We start from the raw sequence: 17,729 nt of genomic DNA, 5'->3' as shown, positions 1-17,729 counted from the left end.
TGCACTCCAAAAATGCAAATAGAAGACGTGCATAGCTTTCTAAACCAAGGGATTTTCAAAATGAGTCAAAAGTGTTTGTTACAACCATAAATTTCTATATCCATATATATTCTATTAATCATACTAACTACAACAGAAATGAATGGTATAAATTTATATGACAGTGCTTCTTGAATAGATAAGCATTACTTAAAATCACTCTTGTGACATAACCAAGAAAAGCATAATTCCTAGAATATGTATAGAGTTTACAGACGAGCAAAGCCATGTCTGGCATTCATCACTACATCACATGACAATTAGAAGCACTTTCTTATAAGTTCGCAAAGTGCACTCATCAAGACACCACTATAACTTTCAATCTAGAACGCTATGGTGCTTCAGCCAACACATGCCCTACTACTTTACGGCCTCCCTTTCAGTTTTAGTTGCATCATTCTGGTCTGCTTAAATTCAGTTCAAAATTAAACTATTGACTTTTCTTAAAAATGCACCTATTTTGCACCTTTGATATTAGCACAGAATTACAACTGCACAAATTTTGGCAGTTCCTACAATATTCAAAAACACTAGTACCAGAAACAAATAAAATGAAAATAAAACACCGGGAAATAACCAAAACAAGAGAATTTAATGATCAAGAAGCTACATTCCTAACCTTAGCAAACAAACATTTCTTAAACGGACGTCAGATGTGCCTTTTTATTCACTTTGTTAGAATAGCACAATGTGTTGCTGTAGTCTATTAACAGAATTCTAGGTAACAACACAAATGCATGGATAATAATACATTTAATCTGCGATGGACTGGTATGACCCCCCCCCCCCCCAACGAAAGGAGGTGCAGTGAGGGTAGTTGCAAGGTGTAATTAAAGCAAAAACAGAGGACGTGGTGTGGTATATTGAAGATTTACCCACAGTTGGTGTGGTTTAATCACGAGGGTGAAGCCACAGTGATTAAATAAAGCCAACCATGGGTAAATTTCACTATACCACAACCATGGAGTCGGTCATTGCTATTATACAATGACATTACTTAAGAAAAAAAGTTTCTTAAACAATGCCTTTGTATAACGGCTCATTACTGTTCTTCCGCTGGTTGTGGTATACTGCTTCCCTGTTTTGATGTACTGAGCATGCATATGGCACTTGTGTCCCATGCATAACCAGTACATCAATGTTTAGAAACAGAAGCAACAAAAGAAAAGAAAGTCTCCTTTTTTTTCTTTTCTTTTTAATTTGTTTTAAAAAATATATTTTGAGGACTTTATAACAACGGAAAAAAGTCCAGGCGATCGGACCTTTTTTCCATTGGTATATTGCGGGATTTACAATGGGCACGCTGGCCAATCAGCGTGCACATTTAGGAATATTAATTGGGGGGGGGGTCATTGTATAATAAGCAATAATCCATGACTGAGTGTGGACGTATCAGGATTTACCCAGAGTTGGTGTGGTTTGATCACCAGGGCGAAGCCTGAGTGATGAAATAAAATCAACTGTGGGTAAATCCTGATATACCCATACCCAGGAGTAGATTATTGCTACTATACAATCACATTATTTAAGAAATTTCTTATCTTTCTTAAATAATGTCTTTGTATAATGACGCAGTAGTGTGCCTCCACATTTTATCTTGTTTACTGATGTACATTGCATGCGTATTACATTCCCAAGCTTTCAAAGTACATCAATACAGTGCAGGAGAAGCAAGAGAGGAGACAGTATCTACTTTGCTGTTTTTTTTTTTTTGGTATATATTTTTTTTTTAAATGCCTAGTTTTCTGAGGTACAGTGCAGCAATGCCTCACAGCAAGAGGGTCTCCAGTTCGATTCTCGGCTGGGGTGCCTTCTGTGTGGAGTCTGCATGTCCTCCCTGTGGTCGCGTGGGTTTCCTCCCAAAGACATGCAGTAGGTGGATTGGACACTCTAAATTGGCCCTAGGTGTGAGTGTGTGCGTGCCTTCTGTGGAAGGTTGGGTGCCGGGCTGGCAACTCGACACCGTAAAACTCCACTGCCAATCATGAGCGGACAGATTATCTGCTGTGGCGACCCCTAACCGGGAAAAAGCCGAAAGAAGAAGTAGTGCAGCAATACATCGAAATGCAAATGGATTTCTGATTGTTTCATTTTACAAACATACCTGACATCTCTCATATTTTGCTCAGTCCCTCAACATATGCCAATAAAAAAAGTCTGGCCACTCAATGGTACTTCAGACACCAGACTTTTTTGGGCGATAATGGAGAACACTGGACCGTACCAGTGCTTTTGCGTAGCTCTCACTGTTATGGCAATTGCATATCAACACGGCCACAACTTTCCAATTTGCTCACGAAACAGAGGCAAAGCTAAAAATAATGGGTAGAAAACCCATTATTGTCACTCATTCTTCTCGTATTACTTCATTTTGAGTCTTAAAAAGTCCATGTTCTTCACTGTTCCACATCTGAAGGGCATATCATGCATTCAGTGTCATTTCTCTGCTCAGCAATAAATAAGTGTTTTACTTTTAACATATTCAGTGGCAGTAACAGTTTCAGGAGATAGCAAAGAACACTGGACTTTTGAGTAATTATATCATTTGCTATTCTGGAATTGTACTTATTGGTAGTTTCATTACTCTCCCTTTTTTCCTACTGGCATACACTAGATTTACAATGAGCACACTGGTTGAGTTGTCAAATCAGCCTGTTCATTTCTGAATAGGTATGAACAGTCATTGTATAAATATTCACAACACTCAGTGCCCTTGGAATATCTATGAACCAAAACCTTCCATCTCTAAGATGAGGAACAGTGGCCCTCAATGTGAAAAAAATGGGCAAAACGTCCAACACATACTAACGGCTTACTAACAGTTTCAACCCTAAAGGTCAGAGGATGGTTAAAATATGTTGATTTTTACTTTTAAAAAGGATCTTTTAATGAATTAATATGTTTCATTTTTATTTACCACTGATACAAGTTAGAAAATTCCTACAACTGAATGCATAGCAAACCCTTTTAATGTGGAACTTCGAGAACATGAACTTTTGTCAGACCCCAAATTAAGTTTTGAGAGGGAGGTTTAGATCACATAAACAATTGGGTTTGCAAAGATCGCAAAACTAGAGTTGACTCCTGATATCCCTCGATCTCAGGATACATCTCAACTCACCACATACTCTAGGACAGTGCATACTTTCCCACTCATTACAGCAGTGCTAACTATTGTTTTAATTAGCAGGCTCAAGATCAGGTGTAACCCAAAGAGAAATGAACATTGAATCATAACAGGAAAGCACGACTAAGTCACGATTTATACTTTAGGAGGAGCATGATATCGCTCACGGCTTCAATTTACTGAAAGGGTAGATGTTAGCTTAGATTTCATTCCACAACTCTTAAGACAAACTACTATCCCCCCAGCAGCCTGTATTTAACAAATACAGGCTGCTGGGGGGATAGTAGCCTGTATTTAACAAATGCAACGTGGTATCATAAAAGTTAAACTGAAATACACATTACGGCAAGCGTGCATTTCCATTATGCATAGTTCTCATTGACCGGTTATAAACATCAGTAGCGAAGGACATTTAAAACGACACTATCTCAAGTATAATGTTAATGACTATACCTAACAGTATCTATTCCACTCAATATCTATGACGATTCTCCATTTTAACTAGCTATTATAACAACTGTCTCTAAGGACAGCCAATCATTAAGATTTACATGGTTTTAGTTAGTGCTGAATCCCTACAATTTTTAATGCTTAGAAAACTAAGACAGTTTAACCAAAACATATAAACTGCACAATTAAACGATCCAAATATACATTATCACAATCTACCCCTGAAACTATGAACCATCACAGATCAGATCAAAACTCACCAAAGCCAGACAAAACGCACAAATAAGACACAAGCAATACAGTTCTCACATAACGTTTTAACATATACACAAGACCCATCTTGTCTGTTGTTATACTTCCGATATCCTGTCACGTGCCCTTAAGTCTGCCGACGTCAGATAATTTCTGAGTTTTAAAAGAAGTCCCGCTGGAGTAAGGAGGCTGCTACAACTTGAAAGTATTTAAACATTGAAATCAGTTACGTTTTCAGTTGTGGTGTGTTTATTATTCTGTTTTCATTCTATATAAAGTAATGTAGCTATGACGTCAGTTTATTTTTAACTGTTTCTAAGCAGCAAATAGGGTTATTACCTGTTCCACTTTGTGAGGGACAGTCCCTCTTTGGGCAGTTGTGTCCTGCAAAGAAACTGAAAAAATGGCAAATGTCCTGAGTTTTTAGGACAAACATATTTCCTATATTTTATGTAATAGTTGCATAAAACAGTTATTCTGTATCTGAAACACCTAAATGTGATAAGAAACAAAATAAGCAACTAACATGCTACAAGACTAAGCTTTTATTTAGGCCAAAACCTGAAGTTCTGTCCTGTGTACTGGCCGTGGGTATGTTTTGCCCTGCAAAAGCTGATTTTTTTGGGGCATTTGAAAAGGTGGCAACCCTAGCAACAAATCTGAATGGGAAAACTGTGACTGCAGTCACTTGCCTGGTTTTTGGGGTCCGATATGAGTCGTCGCAAATCTGGATTAATAATAGAGAAGGCTGTCTCCTGCAATCAAAGAGAACATCCACTCACATGACACCAAAAGCGTACTTGCCGAAACTTTCTGTGTGAACTTCAAAAAGAGATGTGCCAGACTGCAGGGTGGGAACTCCAAGGCGCTTTCTCACTACTCACCAGCCTTTCCCTTACCAGCCCATTACCACCTGTTTCCCCATCCCGTTTCTGTTTTAACATCCAGATTCAGACCTCTCAGCTGTCCTGGTTTTTGCTTAAAATTCTTCATAAGAATTATGTTAATCACTAAAATCATTGAGGATTGAAGACACCAAATAATGACAGACGTGTTTCAGACTTCATATGCTTTAGAAAATACACATTTGACACAAAACTTGTTCTAGTAACTTTCAAAGTTTATAAGTGCAATATTTAAAACATGTGCCTATTTTTGGATTGTTGTTCATTCCATTATTTTTTATTTTGTCAAGATTCCTTGCACCGAAAGATTGAGAGGTGTGTCCAGATTACTTGCGTTTTTCCAGATCTTCTCTCAATCTTCATTTTTTTTACTTTTTTCATCCTTTCAATACACTATACTCTTTGGAGGATCATACCTCTCAACTGTCCAGATTTTAACTCTTATTCAAAGTACTTAAATAATGACATCCATTTGAGTTTCAGACTTCATGTTATTCAGAAAATATATGCTAATGCCAAAGTTATTATTCTAGGAATTGTCTAACTTTATAAAAAAAAAATCTGTCCCTGATTTTTGGACTTTTGTTCTTCCATTATGTTTGGCTTTTCCAGATTTCTTGCATTTAGAGGTTGAGATGTATGCTAAGTAATTAAATGAATTAGAGTAACTTATTTTAAACATCCTACAACATTTTCTTCCAAGTCTGGGTGTGGTTTTGATCTGCCAGTGAGAGACAAATGTCTGTATGGAGCAAGAGAGATGCCACACCCCCTGCACCCCCCACATATGCAAAATAAGCTGTTAGCACAGTTTTGAGCTTTGTGAGTCTGTAGCAATGGTAGTAGGAGTGACAGTCCCCCACCCCCATTCATAGAGTGATTGATAAATTAAGGATGCTAGCTGCTGAATCTCATGACCATTCTCACTTTGCTAGTTACCCCCCCCCCCCCTCAGACCACTCCTCCTTTAACCAGAAAGGGTCGTACTGGTTAATCCTGGAGTAAATATGTAAATACTGATAGAATTATATAAAGTAAAACTTTTTTTTCCTCATAAAAATGGCATGTATATGATTTGGTAAAACTGAACTGCTCTTCTTACAGTGACAGTCCAAGTAGTCAAAGAAAACTTTATTGTCATTCAGAACTACACAGTAGTGTAGCTGAACGAAATTACAATGCTTCATTCTCAATGCAGGAAACAGTTGCATATATAGATAGAGAAAAATTAATAAAATATCACAGCAGAATTTTAATAAGTAGCAATTTGTAAGTACAGTAGGACAGCAGTGACCTACACCCATCCCAGAACAGGAGACAAGGAACAATATAAAAGTAATATTGTCAAAGTAAAATTTAAACAATAGCAGCATATCTATTAAAAGACTAAATTATTGCACAGTTTGTATATTGCACTTTACAGTCCTTCAGTGTGTAGGTGAGCTACCTTAGTATTGCACATCAATAAAATAAGCCCCTTGATACTCTAGTTATGTAACAGACATCATGGCCCATTTTAACAAGCGTTCAACAGTCTAATGGAGAGCGGAAAGAAACTGTTTTTTAGTCTGGTGGTCTTACAATGCTGGCTTCTGTATCTCCTGCTTGAGGACAGGCGAGTGTACAGACCATTGGCAGGATGCATTGGATCACTGGAAATCTTTTTGGCCCTGTCGATGCACTGTGTAGATCCTCTAGAGGTGTAAGGGAGGTGCCAATGATTTTTTCTACCAACCTTACAACTCTCTTGAGAGCCTTCCGATCCTGATTGTTACAGCTCCCATACCAGACTGTAATGCTGTTGGTCAGGACACTTTCAATGTCTGAAGTATGGAGCTTGGTTTAAGGAATAGTATAAAAATACAAAGCCTGTAAATGCAGGAAGAAATAACAAGAATGTGCTTGCATGACATATTGTAAAACAAAAAGTATTGTTGCTTTTCCTTCATAGTAACAGAAGTTTGGTAAACATAATACCAGTGTGATATATTTTTAGAATAGCAAGTGATGCATTGGCTTAACAGAATGTGTTGATGTGGAACAAAAAATATATTGTACTTCTGAATGTTTTGCAACAAAGGGCATTAACAATAGAGGCTTGTTGAAATATTGCAAACGGTTGAATGTACATGGATATTCAAGCTAAAGGGAAATGGCTAACACAACAGAAAATGTTACAACTGTCCAATCAATGAAAGAAGATTTTGGCATGCTGAGAACTGGCTTTCTCTGGATGAGCATGACTAACACAGCTGAAAAAGTTACAGACTACCTGTCAATGAAAGAACATTTTGGCTTGCTGAGAACTGTTTTTTTCTGGACTGAGATAATGTTGCAGACAAAGAAGGCTTCAATACAGGAAAAATAATGTTTTCATCAAGGACAAAGTTTTGAAACTATAAAAAGACTTTTGGTGGACACTTGGTAATCCAAGTCACCTGAGGAAATGCAGTGTACCTGACAGTATTATATTTGAGTTATAAAGAAAATGTAATTAATCTCACGGTAGTGCTTGGTCAGCTGGTTTCAGTAAATCTGTTATTATATGAATGTACAGCTGTACAGTTTGTCAGTGTGACCTGCATGCTGCTGCTAATTTCAGTTTAACAATGGCAAGCCAGGCCTAATTTGGACCATTTTAAATATTCATAAAAGTACTATGACAAGCACTTGTTCATATTTTGTTGGTGCCAACCTCAATACAGTCTTGAACAACTTAGCAGTATCAGGAACTTCCAAGTGGGTGAAACAAGATTTCGTCTTTGCATCTGCTTTGAGATGTTTACCCGCATTTTCAGCAGAGAGGGAGTTTCCAGTTTGAAGTTATAGCCTACAGATTTATCACCTGTTACCCATTTCTGAAAACAGTAAGCCTCTTTCTGAAATAATATGGATACCAGCAAGGGCATAAGTGCTAGATGCACACATTCTTGGCCATAGACTTAAACCAGACTGCTGATAAAGTTTGGACATTATTACATCAGTGGTATAAATAAGACAGTAGTGATGCTAAATGTAATACAGCATTGTTTGTCACTTGTATTTATACCAAAGTTTATATGTGTAAATGCATTCATTGTTGTGGTTAGTATGCACAAAAGTATAAAACTCCAAGTGAACCGTAGAGCCAGATATCCTTGTTTTTGTTTAAAACTGTTAAATCATGCTAAATGTTTACAGGCCGTAGAGACAGCTGAAATGTTTCAGACCTACTGCTCGCAATGGAATGCTTTTAACAGAGATAAGAAATTATCAGAGCTCAATGAAAAACATATGCTAATGTTAAAGAAACATGACATACAGGTTAGAAAGTATATGAAAACTGTTTTAGACATTTTACCTAGGGCTGATGTTGCTATACAGATGCATGCTACAAAATGTACAGTAGTGCAGATAGATGACACTTGTAAAGATTTGCATGAAGCTTGTGTAAATGTACAGAATTTAAAGAACTGGTGTTCTGATAAAGAACAGAGATATGCAGATTTATGGGTTAAAGATAAAATAAATTCCAGTTCAGTTCAAAGTGCTCAGAAAGATGTATTGGATGTGGCCAGTTAGAAAAAAAAGAGTAACCGTACGCATTTATGTTGTGTAGGGTATACCAGAAATAACAGTCAAGTTACAGAAATACAGTATTGTTAGGATTTAAAGGATTAAAGATTACAGCAACAAACAGTTTAAAGTGTAACAGCTCCATACTAGGTATGGGTATGCCATTAGAGTTCACTACAAAGTTGTTAGAAAATTTTAATATTACAGTTTCTGACACGATGCTAAAACAGGCAATGCATGACAACAAAGATATTTTTAAGCATTAGCATTTTTTTCTCTTGGTACTGATGAAGATGGGTTTAAAATAGTAACTGCAGTAGGACATGGCTAAGTGTACACAGGTGGGGTGATGTGGACAGGGACATACTGAGAGTGCCATCAGCCCCTGCAGTTGTGGGAAGCTCTGATGATAGACAAATTGCATGTTTTTTTTTTAGAAAACTGGGATATATCAGGCAGGACTGTGTATACTACAGAAAATGGAAAAATAGGCAAATAGAGAAAGGATTATTTGCAACAGACTCAGAAAGTCAAAAAGCAAAAGTTGCAGGGTGATAACATAGAGGGTCAAAGTGAACTGAGTGTTAACCAAAAGTGCATGACAATATACTATAGGGAAAGAATTTCAGACCTTATGGGCAGAGACAAAAACAGACTGTGGGAAATTAAAAGTTCCGATTATAGAGGGAGGTGCAAGCAATTACATTACCTTTGAAAATCAACGGTATGTCATGACTAAATTACCTCAAGGTTTTCAGAATGGTCCTTTTATTTTTCATCAGATAGTAGGGACATTCTTACAGGATGTGAGTAAATATGATAAGGTTACATTCTAATACAGTCAGAGACTGAAGAATACATATCACAGCTGAGAAAAGTTCTGAGACAGTTGCAAAAGGCAGGTTACAAAGTAAACAAAGACAAAATACAGTTCTTGTCACAAGGAGTAAAATTTCTAGGAACCATTATCAGACCGACAGGGAGGACTCCTTATCAGGAAAGGGTGAGGGACATTCTACAATTGCGAAAGCCTTTGACAGTTTCAGATTTCAGATTCATGGGAATCATGAACTACAATACTGAAAATGTTAAAGCAGAAGATGGCACTAGCAACAGAGCTGATAGCTCCCACCAGTAAATTATCTTTTGTTTTGCAAGCAGCAGCAGGAAAGGATACACCTTCAGTTGTGTTATTACAGTTTAGGACACTAAGTTAAGACAGGTTACTTTTTGTAGCAGGAGAATGTCTCCTGTAGAAAAAGGACATCATACTTGCATTAAACAGCTTTTTTCCATTCACTGGGGAATAACACAAACGCAGTGTTTGACAATGTCCTCGGGGGGGGGGTATATTTCAAACTCCACATCTAACAATGAAAAGTTTGCTAAATGACCGTGAGATAAACAAAATCACTGAAAGGGTAAGTCAGACATTTCTACAGTGTATGTGAATGGTGCACATTTCTGAAAGGATGGGAAGTACTACACTGGGTTTGGAATAGTGACATTGCAAAAGAGGGACAAACCAATTATGGTTACATTACCAGGATACATGCCAGCATAAAGGGCTGAGCTAGAAGCTGTGCAATATGTTTTGCAGAATTTACATCCAGTAAATATTTACAGTGACAGTGCTTATGTAGTAAATTTTCTGAGACTACATATGACAACGTTGGCTAGAATAAGATTCACTGATAGTGCAAGACTGATTCAAAAGTACAAGTTGCAGGGACAGGTTGGTATTTTAAAGTTAAAAGTAAAGTATCGACAATGGATAAAAGACATACAGGAAGTATGCCAAGAAATATCCAAAGAGTAAAGTAAAGAAATTAATTGGACCATTGGTCCTAAGAGTACAGAATGTAAACTAAAAGATATGCTAAAAATTAGTAAGAGGAATCGAGTTCTGGTAAACCAGACAAGGTAGATGTTCCAAACTTAAACGTAAAGACGGTTCCAAAAGGAAGTATATGTATACAACAGACAGGATCAAAACCAGTAGGGGTCAGTGAATGCAATATCACAGTAACTAGAGAATACTACATTTGCAGTACAAAAGCATATAATTGGCATCCTATGGAATGGGAAGGAACCTGTTATGTAGGGTATGTAATACCATCAATGAGAGTAACTCATTACCTAAAGGTAAAATAAGAAATGTCAGGAGAAAGAGAGGATTAGGAAACAGTATTGGTACATTAGATCAATCATAGAATTAAAATCATGACATAAATGCAACAAAAGGGTCTTTGTGCTCTGGTCAAGTGAGTAATGCTGTACTTATATTCCGAACAAAACAGAATCCATAAGGCAGCATTTAAAGGACCACTACGTGCTTCTTCAATTGTTTCCTCATATTTGTAGCATTTTTCTCCCCTATCTTTTGACTGTACCACTGTAAAATATGTAGATTGCTACAGTAAATCACAGTTTTGACTGTTTCTTTATCCCCTGTCAGTACAGCTCCGGTACTGTGAACCATCTTTTAAGCCTGCAATGCTCTCGCAGAGCTACAAAGTAAATGCGGGCGCTACAATGGCTAGGTAATAATGCCCATTGTTATTTTTTTCTACTTCTCTCTGTTTATGTACAAGGACCACCCACAAACCAGCCTCCTCCACTGTTTTCGTCCAGGAAACAACTTTAATTAAATATTCAGTAGATCATTTCAAGTCTGGTTTTGGCATCCAATAAAAACACAAATCTAAGCATCTCTGGGAACTATCCTGTGTTGTGTAGTTGCTGGTCGCATCTATTTTGCTGAGGAGATTATTATCATTCCTGCCTATTGCAGAACCCATGTTGTGAAAATTTTTTTCTCCTGATATTGGTATATGCATAAATATTTTTTCATACAGTTTGTTAAAATACATTTAGCTACTTTCTGGCAATCTGTCTTTTTTTTTTTTTTTTTTTTTTGTTAACGTTCTGTAGTTGTTGGTCACATCTATTTTGCTGAAGGGATTATTGCCATGCTTGCTTATTGCAGAACCAGTGTTCTGAAAACTTAATTCTGCTAATATTGTTGTGTATAAATATTTTTCACTGCCCCTACAGTTTATTGTTAAAATGCCTTTTTCTGCTTTCTGACATTTTTTTTTTGTTTAACATTTAAACTAAATGGTGACTGCACAAAAAGCTAGGAGATAATACAATGGGTAAATAGAAATGTAGCTCCAAGGCAAACATTAGCTTTAAGTGTAGCGGAGAGAAGAGTATAATAATGCTACTGCAGTTTGGGTCACTAAGGTTGAAATTGTTGGAAGTTAGTGTTAAGAGTGTGTGATATCATCTCACTGGGTGGATTTAACAGTCTGAATTGCGATCGCATTACACATTATATGCGAGTGTGAGTGCTGATGTGCAAATGTGCGTGCAAGTATGCGCAAGTGTGTGTATGCAAGTGTGCGCTAGTGCACGTATATGGTTATGTGCCTTTATAAATATGACTGTGCATGTGTATATGTGAGTGTGAGTGAGTGTCTGTATGCGAGTATATTTAGGCATGCATGAGTGTGTAGTCAAGGGGTCAGAATCAGACTCCTACACACGGGAGGTTGTTTGCTTATTTATTTACTTACATTTTATTGACCAAGTTGGCCCTGCAGGGCATTGCCCTTTTCCAGAGGAGCCCTAGTATATTTAGGTACAGAAAATATTAGCACATTAAACATAAATTGTATAAGATGGAAAGATAAAAGAAATGCAACACTGAAATAAGTAGTAGTGCAGAAAGTTCTGTCCAAACATATAGAAATTTGAAGAAAGTTTTATTGTTATTTAAACGATCATAATAAGGATATTATAAAGATCAGGGGCACTTATGAAGTTGAGGATGAAGAGGAGAAACAGAAATTAAAATAAGGTATTAGAAGAGAGAAAGCTGTAGAATAATACACGAGTACAGTGGAGCATAAAAGTTAGGAGGCTTGGAAAATTAATACCATTCACATTTATCTTATTGTAGTTACAGCATGTACACTGATTATAAACATAGCAATGACATAAGAAAATTTCCTCGAGGTGGAGTGGTTACTTGTCGAAAATTGGGAGATTCCATTCTTGTACTTATAACAGGATAAAGTTATCCGGAGGTGGGACTTAACAGCCTTGTTTAAAGACATTGTGATTTTCTAATAATCTTAACTGTAGTGGAAGTGATTTCCACTGCACTGTCTAGATAACAGGATGTAGGCTGCCTTATCCCTATGCCTACATCTAGTTTTATTAACTTGAAGCAAATTTTGTTGTTAGTTCTGAGGTTTCTAGCTGCAGATTGCTACTGAAGTAATAAGTTTTAGGGTGGGCCTTGGTTGTAATGAAGTTTCTTGCATGTGAAATAGTGGTAATTACATTTCAGTCTGTGTTCATAGAATAGCCATTGTAGTTTTATTTATAATGTAGCAGGTGTGGTTATTAATTAGCGGTTTTGCAGTTTTGTAATATCTATATTGCATTTGTATCCTAACAAATTTTATTAGTATTGTCAATAGCACTGCATCCGTAAAAAAGTTTTGTCATGAATAGAATTTTTCCTAGTGTATATCTGGTATCAGTTGATAGGTTCTTCTTGAATTTAGTGTAGAATTCCAAGTCTGTTATGTATATATTTTACTACGTTGTTAGGTTGTTGTGAGAAAGGCAGTTTATTATTTATTTATAGTCTTGTACAATCTCAGTGCCGGTGTTGTGTATGTAGATTGTTTTAGTGACAGTGTTGCTTTTTTAGTTAGGCCAAAAATCACAAGTTTATTTCATTTAGTATCAAGTGACAGTCCTTTGATGGGGTTGTTTAATGTATGATTAGAAAGCTGTATTTCTGAAATAAGGGGATCTGTATTTGTGTTTTTATGTATTTTAATGCCATTATTACATTATCATTTAAGACATAGGCACACATAACATTCTGTATGGCTGATGTTATTCTCCTTAAGGATTTGCGGCCTCTTATGTGAAAATACACACTATTGTGCAAAAACTACAGCAACAGGGAGCAGAAAATAAAAACAACAGGCAATTGGACTTTGTTATTTAACACACAGAAAAGCTAATTAAAGGTAACATGAAGTATAAAATTATGAATGCAAGAAGAATTGAAGGGAAGGTTGCCTTTTTAGGCAATGACAAATTGATAAACATACCGCTATAGCAAACAAAACCCAAATAAACCAAAAAGTGTTACTGCTTAGTGATAGGAGTCTAAACATGAAACTTCACATTATTATTTTTTTTAATTTAAAGCATGTATACCTTTCATCTGTACAGATTCTTGCAAAATGTCCAGATCAGATTTTTCCCTCATATTTTTGGTCTGTTCTGTTCATAATTTTTGTGGCTTTCTCGCAAATCATTTAAGATTGAAATCCCTAAATAATGACATACATTTGAATTTTGGACTACATTTCCTTCGGAAAGTACGTGCTAACAGAAATCCTGTTATTCTAGCAACTTTTTAAGTAGGTTACTTTTAAGATCCTCAGCATATGTAGGCCTTTGTGTTTGGTCTGATGTGTGTGATTGATTTATTGTGATGTTGTGTGGTGTTGACAACCTCCTTGTTATTTGCTGTATCTTTGTATGTGTGCTTTGCCTCCAAAACATTACAGAACTACATCGCTCACACACTGTGTCAGTTTATGTAATAGGTTGTTGTCAGTAAGTACGAGACACATTACAGAACTACATCGTTCATACACTGTGTCAGTTTATGTAATAGGTTGTTGTCAGTAAGCACGAGACACATTACAGAACTACATCGTTCACACACTGTGTCAGTTTATGTAATAGGTTGTTGTCAGTAAGCACGAGACACATTACAGAACTACATCACTCACACACTGTGTCAGTTTATGTAATAGGTTGTTGTCAGTAAGCACGAGACACATTACAGAACTACATCGCTCACACACTGTGTCAGTTTATGTAATAGGTTGTTGTCAGTAAGCACGAGACACATTACAGAACTACATCGCTCACACACTGTGTCAGTTTATGTAATAGGTTGTTGTCAGTAAGCACGAGACATTTGCTACATTTTCATTTTCTCAGGATGACTATTTTAACTAAGCTGGCTACAGAGATGGTTGGAAAGTGCATATCCATGTTTCCAAGTGTTTACTAATGTGGACTGAATGACAGTAGCACCTATTAGATTTGTCATAGATTGCTGGAAGTGCTGCCTGTCTGGTAGTGGAGAGAGTGTTGGTCTCAACACAGCTGCATGCAGCTAGGGACCTACAATCTTCTGTGCATTCTATCTGAAGGTCTAATACCTCTGTCTTGCTTGACTGTCTGTAAACAATGTATGGTTATACCCTTCATCTGTTCTGAATGAGAGAAGCTGCCCTCATGGTTTGTACTACCCACGAAAAGTAACTCCATCCAGGACAGTTGTAAATTCTGCAAGAAGCATATCTTGGCACTCTGTAAATCAAAATGCAGTTAACTGTATGGGGCTGTTGCCTGACTTGTTTTGGAGGTGGTTAAGGGTTTTCCTTGGTTGCTGCAGTACTTTGCTGTTAAAGACAAGGCCACTCGACCACGGGGAGGACATGCAGACTCCACACAGAAGGCACTCCAGCTGAGAATCGAACAGGAGAACCTCTTGCTGTGAGGCAACAACGCTACCGCTGTGCCACCGCGTTTCATGTTACTGTTCTAAATCTGCTTGTAGTGCTACACAGTCTGTATACAGCAATTTTGATGCTGGTGGCCCTCAGGTCTGTTTACTGATGTAGTCCATCACCAGTGTGAGCAAGACTGGACTCAGAGCTGGAAGTACCCAGTCTCACTGTGAGCCCTTCGGTGAGTCCAAAAACTGTACTTGTGTTATTGAGTCTGGACTTAGATTCATGAGAGAATTACCCAGGTGAGCTTTCTTGGGACATTGTCATATGCTTTTTCCAAGTCTGTGAATGCCTTCTAGAGTGGATTTTTCTTCTTTCATCACAGGCTGTGCATGTGGTACTATAGTCTCTGTGGGGTTTTGTTAATTCTGAATTTTCATAGTCTTTTTGAGTTATACCTTCCATCAACCCTTACTCTCCTCTTGTCTGGTAAGAAAATTGTTGCTGGCATCCCAAATGAATGGAGTCCACAGACTATCTTCATTTTTTTATGTTCTTGACATACAGCTTGATTTTAGCTTCTTTGTGCCCAATTTATCTTAGTTATGCCATCTGCTTTGTCACATTCCAGATGCTGATAGAGGTTTTATGATGCCTTGTTCTTGCCATTGCAACTGCTCTTTTAACTTCTGCCTTTTCTGTCTTCCATTTCTTCTTGCACTCCTTCTTTCTTTTGATAACTTCCTGACCTTCTACATTCCACTGCCATTTTTCTTGCATATCTTATTTTCACACCAGGCTCAGTTGTATATCTGTTCTGTTGTCTTCCTATATGCTGCTTTGAGAAACTGTTATGCTTGTTCGGCTCCTTCTATTCCCTCTCCTTCCTGAGCCATCTGTATTTCCTTGAATGGCTGTGCTTTTGCTTCACTCAACTTCTAGATCTTTAGTCTAAATCTATTTTGATCTTGGAACCTTCTGTGACCACTGCTTGCAACTTATTGGAAGCCACCAGTGGTTTATGCTGAGGGTTGACAGTTTCATGAGGAATGATTTTGTGGTCTCTGTTTTTACCCTCATGCCCTTTCATCAGTAGAAGAATGTATGCTTGAGTTGTAAGCTGGCCACTCTTCTGTGTGAGAGTGATTGTCATTCTTGGTGAATAATGTGTTGGCCACCTTTAAGCTCTTTGCCAGATAGAAGTGTAGAATAGATTCTCTTTCATTATCCCTTTTGCTCCAACCATATGGACCCCAGCAGTCGTCATATCCTGTTCTGTGTGAGCACTTGGGTCATCCATTATCAAGGCCAATTTACTTTGTTCGGCTTCAATGAGGAGATTCTGCAACTACTGCATGGAAGCTTTCTTTTCTTCACCTCCACAGCCCTGCTGTGGAGCACTGGCTGAGATCATGAAGAGCTGTGTTGTTATGCTAGAGTCTAATTTGTATGACATCACACACTGTCTTCAGAAGTCTGTCGTCTTACCGTATTTTTCACACCAGTTGCAATGTGTCTTCTTTTTGAGTAATATTCTCTGGATCCTAGACGAAGATACTTCTCTGCACCTCCCTTCCACATTTTCTCTCGGAGATGCATCATATCTAGTCACTCCCTTAACATTCACATTGTCCACTTCCAAGTTATCCTGTCAGTGGATCCTTACTTCATTTTTGGCAGGTAGATTGTTTTTTATTTATGTATTTATTTGCAGTTTCTTATCTGGCAAAGTCCTGTGGCTGATTCAGACCCACTTTTCAGTGGAGACCCAGGGAGAGCAGATCCTCAATACAATGTAAAGTACATTCAACAGAAAATATTGTGCTTGGGCAGTATAGCATTGATAGACATTCAGGTAATAACAGAGTTGGGATCATTTTCCATACAAATAAAATTATATACAATTACATACGAAGATAGTAGAGCTTATAAATTGTTTTTTTTCTCTAAGAAGAATTGGACTACAGAGAGTGGGAACACAAGTAGCAATACAGTGCTATTGCAAAGAGAAATTATCGATCAGCCGCAGTAGAGATAGTCATGGAGAGTATGTCCTTTGAGATACCTTTTCAAGGGGTGTGAATAAATTTTAATTTCTATTTTGCTTTTCCTACTTTGTGTTCTGTTTAGCCATCACAAGCTTCTTTGTTGCTGATATTTAGCATAGCTTCATCTTGTAGCAATGGTAAGAAGCATGTAACTGTGCTAAACCATTGCCTTCTGTTCCATACACATGCATCGCTTCTATTATTATTCCTTTTAGTTTTTTTCTTTCCTTTGGTCAGCAGTCAATTGGAAACAGTTATTGAGGAGTCAGGATGTCTGCATGATGAATGCATCTGCTCAGCATGATACGTGTTAACTCAGCTTTCCCCTTTCTGAGCAGAAAGCTTGAGTAATTGATGTTCATCAGGCTTCACACTTGATGCACGTGTACCAGTTCAGACATCTAAAGTCTGCCTTATTTCCATAACTGAGCTATCTCTTTTAATCTGTGCTTGTAAGCAGTGCTGTTGCCATGGGCAATGTTCACATACTTTATGGCTGACTTGTTCCTTGACACTGTCACCTTGTTTGCGTGTAGATGAAGATTATGATCTTTATTCAGGGGATGTGGAGCGTTTCCACCCATTTCTTTTTGTACTCTGCATTGTCATATAGTAGACTACAAGACTAGCCTTCATGTTTGTGTATAGTCCCACTACATTTTTTCTTGCCAGTTTCTTTGTTGTTCTTCCTGTGGAGATGGGCCTCTCAAACAGGATTTCAGCATTAGCAGCTACATTATTATGAAAAAGGGTATGACTTGTGTATTTCATTTCAATTTTTTTTATG

The 17,729-nt window shown here is 37.4% G+C and overlaps 1 protein-coding gene across 1 annotated transcript in view; it reads right to left on the bottom strand.

Annotated features, from left to right (window-relative positions):
• Positions 1-4,030, bottom strand: part of LOC122807566 (TM2 domain-containing protein 3-like) — a 588,231-nt gene extending 584,201 nt beyond the window's left edge. Inside the window, exon 1 of the mRNA XM_044078479.1 lies at positions 3,877-4,030. Coding sequence (XP_043934414.1) covers positions 3,877-3,955 — 79 coding nt within the window. The 5' untranslated portion in view covers positions 3,956-4,030. The remainder of the gene's footprint in view (positions 1-3,876) is intronic.
• Positions 4,031-17,729: the final 13,699 nt, after the last annotated feature.

The sequence above is a fragment of the Protopterus annectens genome, chromosome 7.part1 (genome assembly GCF_019279795.1).
Source record: "Protopterus annectens isolate FY-2018-M chromosome 7.part1, PAN1.0, whole genome shotgun sequence".
NCBI classification, from domain to species: Eukaryota; Metazoa; Chordata; order Ceratodontiformes; family Protopteridae; genus Protopterus; species Protopterus annectens.
This window is presented reverse-complemented; position numbering and strand designations above follow the sequence as displayed.